General features: G+C 50.7%; 1 protein-coding gene across 9 annotated transcripts in view; it reads right to left on the bottom strand.

The window, feature by feature from the left end:
• MSI2 (musashi RNA binding protein 2) overlaps nt 1-23,354 on the bottom strand; it is a 387,367-nt gene that overhangs the window by 77,758 nt on the left and 286,255 nt on the right. For all 9 annotated transcript variants that reach the window (XR_015721318.1, XM_087854525.1, XM_045773328.2 and 6 more), the window contains exon 8: nt 1,276-1,358. Coding sequence is in view for 8 of the 9 variants with exons in the window: in XM_087854525.1 (XP_087710651.1) it covers nt 1,276-1,358 (83 nt within the window). In the remaining variant the exon portion in view is untranslated. The remainder of the gene's footprint in view (nt 1-1,275; nt 1,359-23,354) is intronic.

Raw genomic sequence — 23,354 nt, 5'->3', positions numbered from 1 at the left:
ACTATGCGAAGAAACAGCATTTTCATTTCAGATGCATATGATGGTTAAGAACAATATGAACAATATTATTTTAGTGCCCTGGGAAAAAATTAGCAAGTCAAATATTGAATCAGGCCTGTAGCAGCACATGCTAACCAGTCTGCTTTGATCTTATCCCCACTAAAAGCTCTATTATTGAATTTAAAGTCAGTGAACACGTATCAGACCAATATACAATGCACATCTGAACGCATGTTTCAGAAGCCAGGAATGTTTTGACTAAAGGGAGAAAATACCAAAGTTACAGCTATAATTGAAACACAAATTTGCCCTCCCTCTTCTCTTGGGGCTGGAGGCTCTGCTGGCCAACCAAAATATTCTGGCCCCAAAGGGCCTGCTGATGGCTCTAGAAACACCTGTTGAGCTCCCATATTTCTGGAACCAACAAGGAAGGGGTTCCCCCCCGCCCACTCAATTTGGAGTTCAGACCTTCAGCAAGCCAATGTGCACATTGTGTTCATGGTACGGCGCCCTCTGGTGGCCACTTCTCTGGGAGGCCTACCTGGCTCCCTCAGCTTGCCAGGATCCGACCTCCTCCCTGTGGAGGGGGCCTTCCCAGGAAAAGGAGCTTTGAAGAGCCAAATGGAGGGATGGAAGATGAGGGTACAACCCAGCTAGCTGATAGGAAGGGCAGAATGTTAATTACCCAGCAGGGCCCAAATGGAGAATGAATTTGGGTGGTAAATTTCCTACCTAGGAGCTAGCCCTCAAAAAGCCAAGCCAAACAGCAAACACGTAACCTAAGTTGCAGGTCAGCAAATTATAACACAGAGGCCAAGTGTGGTCCCCCTGCCGGCTTTTGTACATACAGCCCAAGAGTCAAGAATGGGTTCTGTATTTTTAAATGGTAAAAATATAAATACATACATATATATTTTGTGACATGAGAATTACAGGAGATTTCAGTATCAGCGTCCATAAGCACAGCTTTACGGAACCACAGCCGGATTCGTGCAGGAATCTGTGCTTCCCCCGGGACACTAAGAGGCCGGGACCCTCAGCTGCATGGCTTGCAAAGCTGAGAATACTCACGACCCGGCCTTTCCCTGAAAGTCTAGTCAAAGGCCGTCAACTCTTGCCGTCCACAGGGCCAAACCCTTCGAGTCTCGCCCCCGTGCCCACCCTGCCCCCTTCTCGCGTGCGGACGCGGGGCATGGAAGCCTGTAAGACAAAGCTGTGCACACTGAGGGGAGGGGAGGCATCGCATGCATGGCAGCGCGGCCCCTACAAACTTACCATTTTATTATTGATTTCATGGAAATGAATCTCACAGACTTTCTCCACAACATCTTCATTCTCAAACGTGACAAAGCCAAACCCTACAGGAAAAAGGAAAACAAAAAAACAAAAACAAAAAACAGAGGGGGTGGTGAGTTCAGTTCTGGCCAGCCACATGTTTTTCTTTGATGTCCTGCAGCAGTGACAGGCTCCTGATCTGAGCGTGGGGGCTGGATCCCTGGGAAGGGCCTCCAGGTGGAGGAAATGATTTCTAATTTGTACCGAGCACCCTTCCGACAGTGAGGAAAAGTTAATGATTTCACCCACACGCGGCGGGCGCTGTGTGGCTTACATTTGCCCCGAAGCAAACAAGAAATTTACTCGTCTGTTATTTACAAGGGTCAGAGCCCCGTGGCTCTCTGCGTGGAGGCAGGCGGGTGGGCTGCCTGGAGCGGGGGCGGGGATCACCGCGGGGCCACGCGTGCCCTTTCCGCGCTGGAACGGCCAGCCCTCGGGTCGGCCTCCAGACGGAGGCGGTTATTTGTCCTTTTCTTCCTGAATTACTTCCTCTAATACCTCATCAGGACATCCTGAGGCCTGGAAGAAACTATTAAAAGTTTCAGGCCTCTGTTCTACGCAGGCATCCTTTTTCTACCGCTGCGTCCAAAGCGCGGCGGATCTGGGGCAGTTTAAGACTGTTTGATGCCTGCTGTCAGCCCGTCAGCTATCCACTGTATTTACTCGGCTGGAGACCGGCTTTGCTAGACAAGCTGTACTGAAGAATTTTGGCAGGCAACCGCTGCTCAGCATCCCGAGCTGCTCTCGTTACCCTCCTGCCCCTCGCTTTCTTCTCCTCCCGCCCCGGACGGGGCTCCAGTACACTGGCTCATCTGTGACCCCACTTGGGAAGCACTGCTTTCACACACGGACCTGCTCACAGGACGGCACCCTGCCTTGCATGAGGCACTCCTGTGGTGTCAGCATTAACACTACGAGGGAACACACATGCAGCCGGTGCAGGCACCCCGATGAGGAGGCAGCACACCGGACTCTGCATGTATGAACTTATGTGGCATCCTGGGGAGCCCCTTCCCCACTCTGTGCCTCGAGCTCTGCACCTGTGGATCACGGTGGTGAGACTGACCACCTCTCAGGTCACAGCCCCAATCAGGATTTGCAAGGCTCTCTGTTATGAACAAAAGGTTGTGATCCCCCAATTCATACGTTGAAATCCTGACCCAATGTGATGGTGTCAGGAGGTGGGGCCTTGGGGAGACAAGTAGGTCATGAGGGTGGTGGCCTCATGCATGGGATTAGTGCCTTCAGCAAAGACACCAGAGAGAACGTGCTTTCTCTGCTTTCTGCTGTGTGAGGACACAATGAAAAGATGAACATTCTATAGAGGGAGGAAGGCCTTCACCAAAACCCTGACCATCCTGGCACCCTGACCTTGGACTTCGAGCCTCTGAAATGGTGACAAATACATTCCTGTTGTTGATAAGCCTCCCAGTCTACTGTCCTTTGTAACAGCAGCTCAAATTGACCAAAATGCTACATCCCCAAAGACCTGAAACTGGCCCAACGCAAACCTGGCCCACCAACTAGGAACACGAAAATCAGAATGGCTACTTTGTATTAGGATAGTGTTTCCCGTCAACGACTGAAAATACAGGTGTTTCCTCTTCAAGCTTCTGTGTGACTTTGGGTCCTGGAAACCCAGGGTGAAGAGACAGTCTCTCTGGTCCCTTCTGTGTCTCTCCCACCACCACCTCGGAGGAACAGCAGAGGACAGGCAGCTGATACCCTCAGCTCCTCCCTCACTGCTCCTGCAGGGTCTAGAACATCCCTAGGGAGAGGAATGGAAATGGCCACTTGCTACTCTCAAACAATTTCCAGCAAAACAGAGGGCCGGGACCAGCACACAAATGGCAGCCACGGTCTTCATTAGGAAATGTGCTTTATTGCCACACATCAAATAGGGGGCCCAACAGAAAACCTTTCACCAGATATACAGCCCTGGGTCCCAAACCAGTTCCCAGGAGAGGGAGCAACAATGCCATCCTCCAGGTTCCCTCGGTCTGGGCATCTCCTCAGCCCTTGGGTCCATCAGCTGTGTGCAGAGCTGCAGGAGTGCCACCCCTAGAGACCGTCTCCACATCGTTTCTCTTGGGGCTTTGGCGTGCGGGCTCCCTATAACCCCCAACAGAGGAGTGTGAAAACCATCAGGTAAGCCTCTCACCCCGCAGGGACCCCACCAGCACACAGGGGACTTGCAGCATTTTGGTTAACCCCTGCCCTTCTGCCCACCGTCCTAGAGCCCAGATCCTAGGGGCCCCTCAAGAAGGGATTAAGATGCAGTGCCTTTCAAAGGGTCCTCAGGGGGAGGGAGGGGCGGCACAGCAGAGGATGGGGAAACCTGCTAGCACGGGCTTCAGGGACGATGGCAGGGCTGGGGCCTCATTCACTCTGGGTCCCCAGGATGTGCAGAGCCCCTAAAACACAGAGTGTGCCGAGTGGGTGGTGGCTGAAGGAATCAACCATTTCTGCCCCCTCTGGGGTCTGAGTATCTTGCTAATCCATCTGCACCACTGCCTCCCCTCAAGACTGACTCGGCCCTCCCTTCCACATTTACAGGCTCCCACCTGTGCTAGGCATCCTGGAGCATGCAGAGATCAGCAACTGGCTGAAGCAACTGGCATTAAGTCAGAGGTTCCCACTCAAGGAGAGAGTCTCCGCCGTACAGACCTCGCCCCTCCCTCCCTTCCAGCCTGCGGGTCACCCTGAGATTCATTTGTTTCTGAAGGTCACCTCACTAGCCTGTATCTAAACCCAGTTAACATATGAATCCCTAAGCAAGCCTGGACACGCTGGTACTCAGGGGAAATCTCACTGCTAATTAGGATGAGTGTAATGAGTTGAACAGTGGCCCCCAAAAGCTGAGTCCCCATCCTAACCCCTGGACCCGACGAATGTGACCTTGTTTGGAAAAAGGGGTTTTGCAAATGTAATGAAGTTAAGGATCTCAAGAATAAGGGCGGGCTCGGATCCAATGACAGGTGTTCTTAGAAGAGAAAGGAGGGGGAAAATTTGAGACCTAGAGGACAGAGAGGGGAGAGGACAGAGTGGGCCACAGCCACTAGCCCACTAGCCCACTAGCTGAGGAACACCTGAGCCATCAGAAGCTGCACGTGGCAAGGGAAGTGTCCCCGAGAACCTTCAGAGGGAGCGTGGCCCCACAGACACCTTGTTTTTGGACGTCCAGCCTCCAGAACTGTGAGAACACAAGTTTCTGTTGTTTGAAGCCACCCACCCAGTTTATGGTAATTCGTTACTGCAGCCCCGGGAAACAGTACAGTAAGGTTACAGGTTTCAGCCGCTCCCACACGGGTGGGTCACACGTGACCTCCCCCAGCCAGGCCAAGCATGTGCTCCGGAGAGAAGGCAGGAAAGGGTGGACAAATGAACCTAACCCATCCATGCCATCGGGAAACAACAGGAAGTCAGTGCCAGTCAAGGGCACCGCTCCACGAGCCCGAGGACAGCCTGGTTCAGAGCCAGCTTGCTGCTGAGCACAGGTCCTTGATCCTGGAGCAGTGCCCAGGGTAAGTCAAGTCACTGTGGGGGTCAGAGATGACCGCCACGGAACCGCTTTCCTGCGGCAGCCCACGCCTTCCCGGTCTACTGTGCAGATCACTGTCTGAACTCCAGGCCCAGGACCATTCGGGACCCCCTGTTGCCCCCTTCTCACTCCTATGCCATGACTCCGAGCTGGGAGGAGACAGGAATCCAAACGCAGACTGTGCACCAGGAAGGGTAGGGACAGGACTTGCCCGTCATTTCGAATTCTGACTCTGATATTCTCCCTGCTGGTCCCTTCCCTAACCCCACAGGACTCAACATTTGAGTATCACAAAAATGATTTTCCTGATCAAAGGAGAGAGCCTGGATTTCAAGCTTATGTACCTCGGGTGCATAACAATTCAGTGATGTCAAGACTCATTTGCAGTATTTTAAAGATCTATCTCCTTTCAACAGCTCTGTCTGTTTGGCCCAAATAGAGAAAACAAACTTGATTGTGTCTAAAATATTTATGTATTCCATTTGAGAAAGCAAAGAAACCATGAAACACTTAATTTTCAATAAATGTTATTCCTTAACATATAATCATTTTTCCCTCACAGGTGCGTTATCATTTACAATGAATTAGTAACTCAGTGGAGAACAACCCCAAATAAATGAAACAGAGGAGTGAAAGACAAGACAACAGGGTCAGAAACTTGGGAAGGAGAGGGTGGTGGGTGGGAAAAATCCTTTTTTGGCATCAGAGTCTTTCTCTTTTTTGAAGTTAATTCTTCTTAATTGGGTAAAATGTACAGAACATAAAATTTAGCATTTTAACCTTTTTTTTTTTTTTAGTGAATGCTTCGGTGGCAGTAAGGACGTTCTTGATGTTGTGCAATGATCACAATACCCATTTCCCAGAACTTTTTTTTTTTTTTACCATCCTGAGCTGAGACTCTGTACCTAGCAAACCACAGCTCCCCATTCCTCCCTCCCTCAGCCCCTGGTAACCTCGTTCCACCTTCTGTCTCTAGAATTTGCCTCCTCTAGGCACCTCATGTGAGTCGAATCCTACAGTATTTGTCCTTCTGTATCCAATTTATTTCACTCAGCATAATATTCTCCAGGCATTGAAGTCTTTTGAATGGTCTGCTGGACGTACAGATTTCTACCTGAAACTCAGGAAGTCTGATTCTTCCTGAGAAGAGGCAGGAAGGGCTGATTATTTCCCTCCCATTTTTCTGAAGGACAGCCCCGCAGAGAATCAGAAAGGGAGCCTCATGAACGTCCAGCGAACGGAGGCGTAGCAGCCAGGTAAAAGGAACACGTGATTATCCTCGCTCAAAAAAAAGGTTAGGACCAAATAATGAGCTGTGTGCTCCTAGAGGGTCGCATGCCCTCTCTGGGCCTCTAAAGGCAGGCAGAACCTAAGGGATGCGTGGGTGGGGGTGGGGAGGCATCCTGCTCTGGTCCCCACCAAAGCAGCGACTGTGACCCATGGTGGGTCTACGAGGGTTCACACTCCACCGGGGCCCTTTGGGGGTGCCCCTGTGATCACCCCCTGCTCGGGCTCTCATCTCCCTTGATCCTAAGTAAGGAGGCCTCACCCTGAGGCCAAAGAACTCTGTACGCATTTAAAGTCATGCAAGCTGCCATTCAGAAAGAAGAGGAGCCCTGGGGACTCACAACTGGAGGGGGGCCAAAATTCGGGGGGCAACAGGCTGGTTCACCAAAGAAACCCTCCCACCTGTCATCAGCAAAACGACACCTGCCCAGCCTCTCACGAAGCCCCCACCTTAACTGTGCCCCTCATTTCTGAGGGGCCTCCAGGAGTCAGCAAAACTGGCGCAAAGAAGGTGGTGGGAAGATGAAACCCCGCACAGAAAGGGTTTAAGAACGGACATAAATAGAGGAGTTGAGAGGGAGCATTTAAAAATGAAAAGTCTACAGCATTCTCCTGAATGAAGCTATTATTGGAAACTAACAAGTAAGCTCTATTTAAGAGATACGCAGTTAACAGTCAAACCTTTTCCCCTCTTTTATTCAAATGAACAAAACTGAATATTCATCTGAGTAATACAAAGCTATAAAACACACACATATACACACAGAAGAAGAGAACAGAAATCTGAAAATAAGATACCTTAAAATTAAAATGACCTACTGCAGACGCAGGCACTGAGGAACATCCGACAGTTGACTTACAAAGAATTCTTTTTTAGGTCAGGCAGGGGAAGACAGGCATGGCCGCCTCCTCGTCTCAAAAATAACTTTCTTCTCTTATCATATAGGTCAATGAACACTAATAGGAAATCGCGTGGTGCCTAATATATCTTCAGTGAAAATCGATGCAAGTCATGAGTTAACACACTCGGTTAATGGGGGAAAAACAACGGAGGAAACCCCCCTCCCCGCGACTGTCAAATTTAGTCGGACAATCCCATGAGGAGTTTAAGGTATGTGCACGCAAGTATATTTATAACTCACGCAACCTCCCTCTCTCACTAATAGTCCAGTGTTGGAGGAAGCAGTAGTATCTGCCAGCTGCCTTCAGTATAAATACAAACCTCTTGGGTTTGGGCGTGGGGAGCACTTTCTGGTTGCAAAATGCTTCTCATACATCTTCCTACCTGGTCCCCAACTTAAACCTGTGAGAGGTGGGGCAGGCTCTGCCATCATCATTTTGCCAACTGCTTGGCATCGTTTTAAATGACCCATCCAGGGTGACACGTGGCTACGAAGCGAGAGCAGGACATCTGGGACTTCCTCGGATCAGAAGTGTCGGAGATGGATTTGTTGGCCCTAGGGGTCGAGAGGGTAAGCGCCTGGGCCACGAGGCACGGTGCCTCATATGCTCCATGAGTCAACAACCACTGAGCTGTGTGTCAGTGATAGGTCATCTCAGGCTGCTCCCCATCCCCAGCTCAGAACATGTCTGGGTCACCCGTATGGGCTACAGCAGGTCTGGCAAATCTGGTTCGTCTGCCTCGAAGGGTTTTCCTGGAACCCTGGATGGAGAAGGTCCGCCCCCCTGCCCCCGGCCATGGGTCCATCGGGCAAGAAGAGCAGAGGACGCATGGCAAGGCGGGGTGGCTTCACGTGTCCTGGGTTTGCCCTAAAAAATACTATATAACTCAGAAGATGGATCTGTTCCAAGAAAAAAACAAGCCGTCTTTCCAAAAGAAGTGACATGTTTCCGGTGGCCACGCTGGGATACCCACTGCATGTTACCTGGACGTGCGTGAAATCCACTCTAGAGAACATTTTAAAAGGAGAAAGCTTGCCTACATTGGTTGAGCAGCCGCTAACTCCTCCTCACAACTCCTCCGGGGGAGCAGGAACGTTCCCACTTTACAGATGAAGGACTGAGGCCCGGGTGGGAGCCTGTGTTCTTCCTACCACAGCCCACTTCCTCCGTGTGAAGGTGGGTCACTCTACCTCTGGTATCTCTTGGATTCTAAATTTGTCCTGCAAATTTACAAGCCTGCCCTGTCGCCTGTCCCTGCAAGAACCTCTACCCAATGGGCAACAGCACCTCATCCTAACAACCCAGCAGAAGGCAGCCCAGGAGACGGGGGCAGAGATGTGCTCATCCGTTCCAGTTGCCTGCCTGCGTCCCCCGCTGCCCGAGACGTCTGCGTCCTTCAACGTAAAGGCAGCAAATGGAAAACTGAGGTTTTTCAGGAGTACACAACAAAGGTGACTTGTATAAAGAAAAACAACTAGGCTCTCTCCTAAGCCAGTCTAACCTAGGAGGCGCACAGGGTGCCTGACTTCCCTGAACGTTTCCAGACCCCACCCCCAGACCTTCCGGAAACTCGGCTGGATTACCCGGCAGGATGCTGGAGACTTCTGCAGCTAAATGCCTCCCTCATGAGTCAGCCACCCCGGAGGGATTAACCGAGGAGCACTCACTTCCCTGGATGGGTGAAGAACAAAGAACAAGGGCAGGTGTACTGACCCGTGATGGACGCAGGACGCAGCCTTGGGGCTAGTCGGAACAGAGACTTGCAGGCCAGGAGGCCAGCAGAGGTAGATGTTTGTTACCACCCTCCCCTGCGGCCTGCGAACATGCCTGTGATGAATTCGAGAGGCCCTGCAGACACCCCCCGCCCCCGCGCCCCGGTCCCCTTCGACCTCCGTGATGCAAGCCAACAGGCTGCCTCTTGGGGGGACCCTTTCCGACCCGGCCTTTCCTCCCTGCCCCGTCCCCTCCAGGGCGGCACTGCAGCCCTCCCACCGTGGCATCACTCATGCACCTGCTTCCTCGTTTACACCAGTAGTTTGGCAGCTGGTTGCTGTAAACTATAATAAAATACCTTTCCAAAAAATGAAGGAATGTGACCAGACACGCCAGACATCATGATATTAAAGCCGTGTCAATTAATTTCTCCCCCTGCTTGATAAACGAGCCCCATTCCATCTCTTAATAATGAGGAGAGAAACAAGAAAAGTTGACACTTAGTTTAATTTATTTTCTCAACTTGCCTGGTCATATTTCTTTCTGCCTTGCAGAGTCTGGCTGGGGCTGTGGGAATTACAAGTGGCTGGCGCGCCGGCACGGCAGAGATCGGTGCGAATCGACATGGGCCTCCTGTATTCCCACACACCACTTAATCAGGAGGGGAAGGGGACTTGGAGAGCCAGCTTGCACCTGCGCCTCTCCAGCTATCTTTGGGGACGGGGGGGGGGGGGGGACGGACTTGGGGACGGGAAGGGAGGCGATCTCAGGGTGTGTGTGGGGAGTCAGATAACAGAAACGGTGCTATCCGGTCTCCAGTCTAGTGCACAGAGACCCACCAGACTGAACTCCCTACATTAATATTAAGCTCCATTGACGGTATTAGCCAGAGGGGAGCCAATTTCTCAACTGGAAAGGTACTTTCCTTTCATCTTCAGCCCAAGGATGCTGGAGCCAACACCTGACCTTGAAATGTGAGCATCCACCTTCTAAAAGTCAGACACCAACCGTGAACCAGCAAGCGTTTCATTAAGGCTTTAGTTACATGTCATTTTTTCATATGGCCATAGTCACCTCAGGACCATTTCTGAAGGCCCCCAGATAGTAAACTGAGTTGGGAGTGAACGTGAAGTGTGCTCCTAAACCAGGGTTTCTTGATGTGGTTCTGCGGCAGTCTTCTGATGGGGGAGGGGCATGTTAAAAATGCAGGCCCCCCCCCCCAACCCCCAGGCTCTCCTGCCTCCTAAGGTGGGCTCTATGGACGTGGTCCAGGAATCTGCATTTTAATCTCTGAGCAGAGATCATTTGGTTAAAAATAATCCAGAACTTTTCAAAAGGAAAGAGAATCTCTAAGCTTCCCTCTAACATGAAGGGAAAAACTAAAGCTGTTTTAAGAAGTCTCTAATATCCCTTTCATGCAGAGCTTTCGGCCCCACGGGCAGCCCTCACCCAAGGTAAGGGGAGACCAGGGGCAAAGAAGCAGCTTCTCTGTTCCAGGCTCAAGAAAGGATGGAGACCTGTTCATACTAGAGTATAAACAACTGACCTTACTTTCATTCCCAGAGGTGTTAGTTGCTTTTGTGTAAGGATTTGGTAAACCACTAAGTTCTACATTAGAATTCCAACAGATATTCAGGGGTGGGAGAGGGTGTGTGTGTGTGTGTGTGTTTTACTGATGGGGGAGGCATCTCCTTCTGTCCGTGAAATTATATGCATGCATAGAGAACTTTACAATGGGGTGGTGATGGGGTAAAAACCACCCTGGAAAGACAGGGAGGGGAGGAAAAAAAGGGAGGGAGAGAAAGAGACTCAGAGAGGGGTGGGGTGGAGGGAGAGAGACTCCTCCACCATCCCTAAACAATTTTTTTTTTTTTTTGAGAGACAGTGAACGAGCAAGTGCAAGTGGGTGGGGGGTGGGGGGTGGGCAGAGGGAGAGAAAGAATCTGAAGCAGGCTCCTCGCTCAGCGCAGGGGAGCCTGACACAGGGCTCGATCTCACAACCCTGAGACCATGACCTGGGCCGAAATCAAGAGTCAGACGCTTAGCCGACCGAGCCACCCCGGTGCCCTCCGCCAAACCATTTTTCTAAGAGAGAAATCTGCCACGAATATTGATTGCATGGTTCGAAAGTGCCTGCGGCTGTGGGGAAGGGGTGTCTCATCCCAGACTCTTGTTAACCGAGGGGGAAAATGCACCTGTGATCCAGGCCAGACAACCCCAACCTCATTTCATTCTGAGTGCGCTCCATCACAGTGATTCCGTGAATGACACTTGTCAGGACAGCAGATTAGTTCAGAAACCTATTTTTTGTGCATGGTGTTCCATCTTGGTTGGGAAAATAGTCAGTTCTTGGCGAGAGAGACACATATTACTGCTGTTAAGTGCCAATATAAACTCTGGGACGCAGTGGTAAATTCACCAAATTAAATCGCTAGACAACTGGCTCGGCTCAGGACCCCGGCAGAAGGTGCCAGGGCGGCAGCGCGCCCAGCGGGGTGGAGGAGGCGGAGGTCGTGTGCACAGCTGGAGCAAGGGCACGAGGACGCGCTGCCTCCGCGTCTGTTCTGGAAACCACAGAGCCTCCGGCAGCTCCGCTGGGCTCCGCCGGTAAGAACGTGTCCTTCAAGGCTTCTAAATCCCTGGGCGTTCTCAGCTCAGGGGAGTTGGGGCACCAGCTGGAAGCTATTCCCCACAGAGGTATTTGGGTTGGTCCCCCCAGATTCTCCCCCAGAGACCAGGTTTCAAATCTGTCACCTTTTCTGACACCCTCTGGCCCCACCCATGCAGTGAGCATCCTGGAGGGCAAGGGAGTCTCAACTACCTCACAGCCCCTGAGGGTGTGAGGGGTGTGTGTGTGTGTGAATGGGCTTGGTCTTTAGATCTAGGTAGATCTGGGCTCAAATCCTGGCTCCAGCAATAACTGGCTGTGTGACTCTGAGCAGGCTCGTTAACCACCCTGACCCTCAGTATCTTCCTTGAGACAGGAAGAAGAAAACTGCCTCACAGCTAGGATCGCTTGAAAACCCTTGTGAGGGGTTAACTGTCCTCGCCCACCAATCAAACGAGACTTTTCATGGCTTCTCCCCTATCCCAGCTTCTATCTCCACACATACTTCCCAGCCCTGTGCCCTGAGACTCATTTGTTAAAATTCATTTGACACGTGTGTCAGAGAGATGTCCATGGTGCTTTACCAACTATCACCGTGGGAACACTATTTGGGACAGAGAGAGGTAAAACGGATCATGGGGTGAATCCTAGTCTTACTCCTCGAAAAGACCCTACTGTGCATCCTTTCGGGTCAAAACAAAAATCATGTACTCCTCCCTTGCCCCGACCACCGACGCACCGCCAGCAGCTCCTGCCTTTGCTGCGAGCCTGGCTGCTGAGGAAAACGTCAAGGGCCTCTGTTTGGAGGGGGCTTCCCCAGTGTCCTCAGAAGAGGGGCCCTGAAGGACAAGACAAAGGGAAACAAAAGGGGAAGGTGGGGTGCACACAGACAACAAAACCTGCCCCGAAAGGGAGGGTCGGAAGCAACCCTGCACTCCACTCACCCCAGTATGGAGAGAGGACCTCTCAGAAAAGCTTCAGCCTCCCCAGCAGCCACCTCAAGATGCCCACCTGCCTCCCTTCCAACAAGTCCTTGGGGAATGGTTACTGGCCTCAGAGAAGGTTCCAAAACTCCATCAAAAAACCACTACTTGGAAGCAGGTTTTCAGCGCCGCCGCAAATTATATGACTTTTATTATGAGGTATGGTTTCAGAATAGTCCCAACTGACAGAGCCCTGGCTCGATGCCCATCGTGCCCCCTGAAGGGGGGTCATCTCTGCCCACATCTCTGTGACTCTAGCTGGCCATGCTGCCAGCAAGCCTGCCGGGAGTTTGGGTGTAGGGAGCTGCCCATCACGGTGCCTCTGCACAAGACACACGTGCTTATTCACCATGGAGCAGGGGCTGGCCTATTTTTTTGGCTGTTAAAGGAATTGTTCTTAACATCTGGAGACCAGATCTCTCCGAGAAGCTGAGAGCAGCAGTCCAGACAGCCTGGCTGGGGCGGGAGCTCTGCCGGGAGCAAGCTGCCACTCGCTCTGCTCCGCTCCTGGGCTGTCCAGACAGCGGCTTGGGCCGCGGAGAGGGAGGGCAGGGGTGGAGAAGCAGGGGCTGGGAGCAGCTACTCAGGGGGACCCACACCAACCAGCAGCATCACTGGCACCTGGGAACCTGCTGGAAATGCAGAGTCTCAGGCCCCACCCCGGACCTCCTAAAGCCAAACTTGCATTTTAACAAATTCTCCAGGTGACTTTTCTGCAAATTAAAATTTAAGAGGCACTGGTCTGGAACAGTGATTCTCAACTGTGATTCCTTCATCAGAATCTCTTAGGAAAAATTTTAAAAATACTGATGCCCAGGCCCCACCCTCAGAACTGAGTTAGGTCTGGGGTAGCACGCCAGCATCTGTCTGTTCTTAAATTTCCCCAGGTGATTCAGATGTCCAGTGAGGGTCAAGAAACATTGGGAAAAGGAAAAAACGTATAGTGCCTAACATTTATTTCTCATCAGAAAATAATTTCAGCTTCACTAATTTTAATATAGGGACTGAAGGGTCTCAGGGCCCGTAAGTGCCACACACCCATGTAGCACACACCCATGTAGCAGAGACTTGTGTCTTAGACAGTGTTTTCCAGACCGCTAAAGGGCAACAAATGCATTGAAGCCAGGGGAGGTCAGAGCGGCACTTCATGCACTCACGTGCTCCAAGCGTAGCTGGTACCTGGTGCTGCTCGGGTGTGACAGGTAAACGGATGTACAGATTGTGTGGCCTGGCTTTAAGGAACAAAGCGGGCCTTGCAAAGAACACCCTGCTTGGAAGGAATACTGAGAATATAAGCACGTGCCAACTAACAGAAAATGGCGGGCTGACCCTTCTCTGGCTCCCAGCAAGACTCCTCACCTGCCACACCGCGCCACCAAATGCGTTCTGATCAGGTGGGACAAGTAGCAGCCCAGAGAGTGAGAAAGAATGTGACCCCCCCCCTTTTTTTAAAGAGGGGCAGAGAGAGGGGGAGAATCTGAAGCAGGCTCCACGGCCGGTGTGGAGCTGGACACGGAGATCGATTTCACGACCCCAAGATCATGCCCTGAGCTGAAACCAAGAGTCAGACACTCAACTGACTGAGCCACCCAGGCGCCCCCAGAACCTGCTTTTCTTGCAGAAACTTGTGCTGTAGAGAAAGCACCTGGAAAATAAATGTTTGCAAACTATTTGTATTCTTCTGTGATTTGGTTGCTTTTAAAAAGGATATAACTGGGTCAGCCTACAAAGGCTCTCATCCTGCAAAGGCTCTTAAAACTTCGAAACAGAACTGTAAAACTCATTTTTTTTTAAAGAAAAAAAAAAGAAGATTTCAGTGGATTTTGAACCCATTTGTTAAAAATATAAAAAATGCAACACTTGATTAGTTTGCGTGAAAAACTGATTGACATCAGGGAAGATGGAAATTTACAAGCTGAATTTCAACAAAATCCTTTGCATAATTGGAGGATGGGATTGAAAAATTAGTACCATGATTTAGTCAGCACAGTGAATATACTTCCACTGGGATCTGTTTATCTTGTGAGGTGGATTATTCAGTTATGACAGGCATGAAGTCCGTGCACCAAAATAAACTAACCTTGGAATTCATCCTTGAGAGCTGGATCACAAAGTGTTAAAATCAAGAAGTTTTAAAAAAAGGAAATCTATTCAACTACATTACCCTAAAAATCTTTTAATTATTAATAAACTAAGTAGGACTTATTTCAAACATATCCTATTCCTTTTGTATAGATTAATAATACACATATATTAGCATTGTAGGACACATAAAGGAATTGCAAATTACGTAAGATACACTGGGAGGGGTGTGTGTGCTAATTTTCTTTCCCATACATTAGAAAGTTTTGGAGACACCTGCTCTACAAGGAGAAGGTGGGGCCTTACGTCCTGAACTCCGGTTCTGAAGCCCATCCCTTAGTTACAGAAACCATGGAACGTCTGCGGATGGGGTGGGAGGAAGTACCTCCCGTGACTGCCAGCTGGTATGGACCCTCAAGAAGGGGCCTTTAGGAGAGATATTCAGGGGAGTCCAGAACCAGCCAATTCCAGGATCTCCCGGGTCCTTGCGGTTCAGCCCAGAGAGTGCTCCAAAGGCACTGGGGGGAGGTTCACCCTCTAAACTGAGACCCCTGCTCCCCGCACGTATATGGCAGCGATACCTGAACTCTTCTCAATAAATTTTTCATAGCACCGTATCTTCATTAAAATTTTATTCTATTAGCATTCTGAATCCGAACCACTAAGTACATAATTGCTAAAACACATGTTAAGCGACGACTTAGGAAATGCCGGTTTTATCATATTGTTAATTAACAGAAAGCAGGATTAATACATTCACAGATCATTAGGAGCGTTCGGTTCCATCTCCCCTGCTCTGTAGCGGGGAGGGTGGTGGGCAACCCCAGGCGCAGCTCCTCGTGGTTTGCCCGCTGCCCCTCTGCAGGTTCTGCCAGGGTCTTTGGGACAAACTCAAGAAACAGAGACTCAAAGACTATTTTGCCCGAAGGAAACTATTCTAAGATCTGGGATTACTCAGTGCAGACTACTCAAAAGGCCGGACATGGAAGGATTTGGGTAGGAGGGAGAGAAAGAACAACACATCCTCTTAAGTCAGACCAGGGAGGCTCCGTAGACCACTGGGAAGTTTCCAGTCTTGACCCAGAGGATGTGGCTGAAATTGTGGTTGTGCTGCATTACTTGCTGGGCAAGCCATTAACCCCCTGACCCTGTGTTTCCACCTGTAAAACAGGAATGAAGATGCCGACCTCCCAAGGCGGGCATGTGGACCGAATGAGAGAATGCACCCTACGATCATCCCTGCACAAGTGTGCACTTTTTATGGAAGGATCCTGCACCCAATATTGCTTGGAATAAGTGGGCTGCCAGCTGAGACTTGAAAAGGATGTAGCTATCAATAACTGCTGACTGGAGAGGGATGGGCTCTAGTGGGGCTATCCTGAGGTGCCAACGCCGAGTGATTTGGAAGTGGATTTGGACTTGCTGTCATCTCCAGTGGAAACCCGGTCATATGATCTCTAGGACCGAGGGGTTATTCAAACCTCTGCCCACCCCATCCTGGGAATTATAGAGGTATTCAGGCAAGAAATGAATTAACTGTCTTCTCTTATCCCAGCCATCCAAATTGCTTTAGCCTGGCCCGATGGTGGTACTCCCAATTCTTCACACTTATAATGAAATTGTCTCCCTGCCTGGGCAGCACACAAGACTGGCGCTGGAAGTGAGCACCCCCAGAGATGAGGGGGGAATGAGGGGGCCAGGTATCGTGATGAGGCCCCACCTAGGGTTTCCTGGAAGCTGAGGGTCAAGGTGAAGCCCTGGGTCAGAAAGATGAAAGCAGTCAGGAAAAGAAAACAGGTTCAACCTCAGCCTTCAACAATAAACTTTAGCTGGGGCAGGAGCCCTTCCCAGAGGAAGAGAAGAAAAGGGCCAAGGCCAGCTGCTAGGGTGATGATAAATTACTTCACCTAGCTGGAGACAGAATACAAAAAAATCAAAGCTAGGGGAAAATAGAAAAAAAATAAATAAATGCAGACCAGCCCCTGCTGAGCCCAAGTGGGAACACAGAAATCACCTGGTTGCGTTTTTTTTGTTTTGTTTTGTTTTTCCCTGGAACATTCTTTCAAGGCCCCAGGTACTTAGCATATTAAAGTTTCCTGAGTTGAGGCCTTCTAACGGGTTATTATTTGTGAACTGTGAATGGAAAGAGCTCCCTTTCCCTTTGTAGAAAAGGTTAGGAGTAGAAAGAGCCACCTTATTTGTGGGTTGTGAGTGGAGTGTGGGCTTTGGGTTCAGACCTGGGCTGTAATCACAGTTCCACAACCGATCAGCTGTGTGAGGTCTCTCTGTGCCTCGGTTTTCTCATCTGTAAAATGGGGATACTAATATTTTGGGGTAGCAGAGCATTTAAACAAGACAATGCCCATGAAGCTTAGCATAGTTCCTCATCCTGGTAGAGCACTCATGTCCCTCGCAGATCTGGTTTTCTTACTTAAACGGACTTACTGTATTAGCTCACTAACTTGACCCTGTGGGATGCAGGCTCCTGGAAATGGCTGCCTCTGAGAAGTGGCTGGACAGGACTCTTGTGCTTTGAGCAACGCCTGCCCCATGACCAAAAGGAGGCAAAGAGAGCCAGAGAGAATGGCTGAGAAGGGACCTTCCCTACCCCCCAAGAAGAAGGATCACCATGATAGTTTGGCCTGATACTCGGCACAATGACTGCTACACTTGATCAGAGATGGACCCTTCCCATGCCCAGAGCAGGCACAGGACACACGTGCAGGCCAGGTAAGAAGGCAAGGCCTGGGTCTCCACCAGGAGCTACCGCCTCCCTCCTGTCATCAAACCCAAGAGCGAAAGCCTCCCTGCTCTCCACAGAAGCCAAGCGAGAGACAGCAAAGCCATACCCAACTTGAAAATCACGGCGCCCCCAGAGCCATGTTGTGGCCATTCTGCTGCCTGGCTGCTGAGACCAGTAACTTCAATTTATTTGTGTCTGGGGCCTTAAAGAACCTCAGCTGTCATCCCTTCCTTAGTTTATTACCAAATTTCTAAAATATTACATTCTTTATTATATCCAAATTCACTTTATTGCACTTGACAATACAGATAATCACATACCATATGCTCTAATGTTTTGAAACCAATGCATGCTGACAGCGGTTTTTATTCATGATGCATAATTCCATCCCGAGCTCACAATGAGGCCTCTGAGCACCCAGCCTGGTGTTAAGACTTTTGCCTAATAACAGATTAACAATACAGCAAGTTGCCGAGACACAATCCGTCCCTTGCCATTCTCTATTTACAACGGGAAAAATGTACCTGAGCTGAAAAGATGGATTTATCGGAGAGAGGGGGGAAAGAAACCCCTACCACCACCCACCTGTCATTCCCAGAGGGTTCATAATGATTTGTTATTGTTCCATGCTTATGAAACTTGATATTGAAAAGAGGGATTGGTCTTGTGCCAAGTAGCAAGGCAACTAATCACACCAACCCACACTGCTAGGCCCTGAGAAATGCAGGCACAAAATGCCCCAAAGCCCTCATTAGCAGTCTCTTGTTTTCACTCTTGTTTTGCTACAAGCAAATATTTGTCACTCCTCTACCTTGGTGAGACCCTCCCTCCCTCTTGTCCCCTCTCCTCATCCCCTGGGCATCCCTTCTGTTCCCAATTAGCCCCAAGCTTCCTGGCAAGATGAACGCAGCCAGGGAAGATTCCTACCCCGGGCCTCCTGGCACCTCTCCGGGAGAAAGGCCAGCACGGCGGGGACACTCCTCACGGCTTCTGCAGCAGAGCCCCCTCGTCCAAGGGCAGCTGAAGCAGAGGGTGGATAATCTGAAGATGATCCTTCAGCTTTGCGGTGGTGCCCGGAACAATGCCATTTCACGCATCCCCTAACTAAGCGCTTTCTTCCATTTGCTCTGGAGAAACGCTCAAACAACTGGAAACCCATTAGATCATGTCAGACGTTGTGGCAAAGAGCTTGGGCTGTCACCAGCAGAGAATCAACTCAGATTTATAGATCCTTAAAGCCTGAATCTATAGATATTCGTCTTCCCCCCGCAGATAGACAAGGGGACCAGGGTGGCGGCAGAGGAGGAAACAGCAGCCCCACAGCTCGGCCGCAGACAGATCGGAGTTTAATAATCATTCTCCTGGATAATGGGATTTCTCAACAATGGGAGGAGTGGGGAGGAAGGAAGGAAAAGCCAGGCCTTCGCTCTGCCCAACACTTGGCTGTTTTTCCAAAGCTTTGCTGAGGGGTGGCAGGAAAGAGAGGTTATCGGCAATTGTGCCTCTGGGGGACCCAGTGACCTGCCGTAAGCAAAAGCAACACTACCAGCCAAAGAAGGGACCGGAGTTGGAAGACACAGAAATGCTTACTTAGCCACCTACGAAGGAGGCCGAATGAATTAAGGGGCGTCTTACTCCTTGTAATTGCTGCGCTCCTGGACAGCTTAAGTTATAACTCGTTTTCATAAATAAAAACCTCCTTCCCCTTTGGGCTTCCAGCAGGACTCCAAGAAAGGCTTTTTCTTTATTTCTTTCATCATCTTTAGCAGAAGCAGGGGCTCCTCCTACCATCTCAAAGGGTACGGATTGTTCTTTTGTTCCGTTCTTTTCCCCTTGCTCATCTCACACAGATCAAGGATGGAAGTAACTGGTCACAAAACCAGTATCAACTAGAGAGACCAGAGCTTAAAGACCTAGTCTGCAGACATGTTATCGGCAGGCCTCGACGGGTCTGGAAAGGAGAGGTTTGGGGTCATTTCGTAATTCAGCAAGACCCACTTGCGATCTGCGAAGCGACCGCTGAGCACACTGCTTCCCGGGCCCATCTCGCCCACCAATACGATTTTGTCTGAATGCTTCTTCTGGGGAGAGGACATCACCCCTCAGCACTTCATAAAGATGGCTTGTGCAAGAGCCGGGAGTCTTGAGGGGCTGCTAAGTTGTTCTTCATCCTAAGGCCTGACCTTTCTCTTGGTCACTTCACGCTCAGCCATCTATAAACAGGGCGCTGGCCCACCCAACTTCCAGCTCTCCAGATCTAACACAGCCACCTTGTTCCTTCCTACCCTCGTGTCCTCTGGGTCCTCTTAAATTTCTCCCATGATACTGTTTCCAGTCCCCATCGGACCTCCCCAGATATGGTCTACCCTGTCAACATCGCTCCTGGACTGGGACGCCGAGAACGGGACATAATACTCCACATGGGGTCTGTTGCAGAGTATGAGACCCTCGTTGGACTCGTCTTCAGGCAGTTTCTCATGGCTTTCTTAGCAGTTTCAGCATCCCACTGCCTCAAAGAAAGCTTACACGGTCAATTAAAGCCCAGGGCTGCCTGTAAACCGTTATTAAAATTCCTTCCCCCCACCTTCATCTGTTTTCCTTCCTTTAGACTATAAACTTTGTCGCCTCCTGATGATAAAAGTAATAGACATTTTAGAGTCTTAGAAAATCAGAAATCATGTTTTCCTATAATAAACATTAACCGGACACCTACTAGATGGAGGAAACTTAGCTGAGTCTTTAGGATGCAGTGGAGAGTAAGCCCCAGCCTTTGCTGCGCAAAGAACGGAGTTATCTGGGCCTGAGGGCCAGAACTGCTGTTGGCCTTATTCGCCCCTGCCTGCGTCCCCATCCCCTTGATTAGCGACCAGGGCAGAGTGGGTGCTTTGCAAAGTAACTGTGACACAGGAAATGGCTTTGGAGGATGGCATTCCAGCCGATCAGCCTGTACATACAAATGATTTTATTTTTCAAGGATGGTGTCAGTTACGATCAGATGTAGTCAGCACCAGATGAAATGCTAGGAAAAGGAATCTCAGACCCTTTCCCTCAGACCGCCAGGGCCTCCTCTTTCAGATTCCACCCGGAGCCTTGTCCCTGAGCACGGAACCTGCCCCGCCGAGGGTTTGCGATGCATGCCAATTTCAGGATCCCTGGGCCTGGCCAGACAAAGCCATCTTCCTCCTCTGACAAGCGCAGTTGCAAAGGCTTACATACAAGCCCACGTTTCTCCAGGTGGTGGCAGCTGGGAAGAACCGAGCAGGGATGGAAGACTGGAGAGGTCTAGCGTGCTCTGCTCCTGTTGAACCACCACACCAAACCAACTCAAATTCAGGTATGCTGCTTCTACCAGGACTGGATGTTTAAGCATCTGGGGTCAATGGGGCCACAGACACCACAAGCCAGACAACACCCTGGACCGTGGCCCCCAGTCACCGTCTGCCATGAACGAGCTGCCATGGATGGGACAGCACCAGCCAGCAGGCAGCTATGACAGAAATCGACTCCTGTTGGGGCTTTAAAAAAAACAAAAAACAAAATGCAGCTTTTCTGGCTCTTGGAAGGCTGGGAGAGTGGTTGGCCCTGCTATCCCTAAGACTGACCAACTAGGAGTTCCATTGTACTTGGTCGAAGACAGAAGCCAGGAGCTAAGACAGTCCCATGCTCAGGGAGAGCCTCTCACTCCGCCCAGCATCGTCTGTTACTGCTGTGCCCAGAACACTGTGCCCTACACAGTGCATCCAGCCTTTTCTTCCATGGTGGCAACCTTCCAGAGAGGCTGGGGATGGGCCCTGGAGGCTCAAGTGTGCAGGGGAGGACCTGGAACAGTGTTCTTCCCCCAGGGTCTGCGGCTTGGTCCATGAGCTGGCCTGTCTGCCCTGCCCCAGCCCGCAGCCACCCCTTCCCCACTCCCATCTCTCCGAGGGAGGACGTTCCTACCCAACTGCCGTGCCGCAAACTCATGAAGGCCTTGCTTTCTGGTTCTTCATTCCTGGTTTTCTGCCTGCCAGAAGGTATAATGGACTCGCTTATTTTGTTTCATTGGCTTGTAAAGGAACATAACCGAATCATGATGGGGAAAGAAGCTGGCAGTGGCAGAGGCCTCAGCAAAGGCTGGAGAGAGGCCAGGATTTAAGTAATGCCTTGGCCATTCACTCTCCCCGAGGACCAGCAGCACTGCTGTGGTCAGCCGAGAGCAGAGGCTGGAGAGGCACTTCCCACCCCGGGCCCACTGAGGCAGGGGCAGAGCTCCCTCCAGAGAGGAAGAGCTGTATGCCTTGTGTGGTCCTCATTATCATCACAAGCACCACTACTTATTGAGCAGAAGTCTTACTCAACCCTTTTAAATACATTATCTCTAATCCTTCCAACCTGTCCTCAAGGCAGGTAATGTTACCCCAATTTGACAAATGAGAAACCTGATGCTCAGTGAAGTCCCCTGCCAGGGTTTCTCCGTAGAGTAGCTGAGCTGGGATGCAAGCCCGGGTCCATCTGTCCCGAAAGCCTGGGCTTTCCTCTCCATCAGCCCCTGGAAGCGCAACCAGAAAAAATGGAAGGTCTAGCATAAACACAACCCTAGATAAGACACCATAGCACAGAGGCCAAATGCCTGATGGGTTACCCTTGCTGGGAAGTAGGGTGGCCTGGGATGCCCAGAGGGTCCTCAGGCTGTGTCTCCCTGAGCAACTCACCTGACCTACAGGCTTGGCTTCCTCATCGAGGCCTGAGACCTCTTTGAGTTTGCACCAAATTGTTCAGCACCTCATTTCCTGTGCTTAGAGCTTGCACTCGATCAAGATTTATCAAATGAATGAATACATCTGAACTGGACATCCCAGTAACATCCTCCCTACTTGTCTTATTAATTAGGTAACACAGAACACTTTGCACGGAGCATGACACACAGCCAGGGATCAATAAGCAGAACTTCCTGGTTATTATTAATGCTATTATTCTATACTTTTTATTAGAATATCATGACCGCTTCACGAGGTCATTGTAAGGATCAATGCAATTGTGAACTATAAGCGTAAGCCAGTATTTTCATCATAACCAGTAGCCAACCCTGGACCATAAAGGCGGATGCTGCCAAGTGTCACGGGTAATACAGCAGAAGCCAGCGCCAAGGTGTCCCGGGAGGCTGCGTGCACTGGGGGCGCCCAGGAGGGGAAGGTCCCGGGGCACCGTGCCCAGCGGGATCCCGGGGCCAAACTGTTGGGGGCAACGCCAGGGATTTTGCCTCCTGCTACCATCATGTGGGTCACCTGATGCTCATAAATTACAGCCCCCTCGGCCAGGTCTCTGCTCAGCTTTGTTAAAAATAGTTTACAACAGAAACCTAAATCCAGACTCCTCTAAATCGGGGCGGCGGGGGAGCAGGTGCTACCCAGACGTGGCGCCGCGCTGACACGGGAGGACGGCAGCCTCCGCGGCAGGAGCGCCAGCTGGGGAGGGGGGGAGGGCTCTTGACACAGAAGGGATGGCGGCATTCCCTCCGCAGCGCCAGCCAACTTCGACTCAGTCAATATTGGCGCAGCACCCGCTTATGTGCCAGGAGGGCCTGGAGGTTGAATTAGCCGTGGCTCAAGGTGACCAAATGGACGGGGATTAGTGAGCACACAACAACTCTGATTCAGGACAGATTTTCTGAAGGAATGAGGTCAACAGACTCGTCTTTTAAAAGTCAGCTTCTTTGAAGTGAGGGTTCTGAGACCGTGCCCCACAAAAACTTCTGGTAGCCTGCCCTGGGCTCCGGAGCTCTGGAAATTCCTCTCATCCTGGAGGCTTCTACGGCAAGTCCTTCCCCTCTTTTCCAGGTTGCTGGTGCCAAATACCATCGTGCTTAGCAAACCCAACATTTCCAAAACAGGGTGAAGCTCAAAATAATTCTCACAGTGAGACTCACTGGGACCTAAATAGCTTTGCTGATTAAACCTCTGAGTCCTCACCCGAACCTGTGACATTCCTCCTGAGTGATGCCAAACCGTCTACTGCACCCCGGCAAGCTGGGGCCCGGGGTCTGACTCTGCTGCACACACCTGCTGGAGCCACCTGCCCTTACCCCGTCACAAGCCACTGGTTTACTCTTTGGAACGGCTGACCAGTTTTCGGCTCCCCCCCCCAAGCCAGCAAAGCAGAAAGGAATAATCAGTTGCCCTA

Source organism: Ursus americanus, chromosome 23 (genome assembly GCF_024610735.1).
Source record: "Ursus americanus isolate L20-20 chromosome 23, mUrsAme1.1.p, whole genome shotgun sequence".
NCBI classification, from domain to species: Eukaryota; Metazoa; Chordata; class Mammalia; order Carnivora; family Ursidae; genus Ursus; species Ursus americanus.
This window is presented reverse-complemented; position numbering and strand designations above follow the sequence as displayed.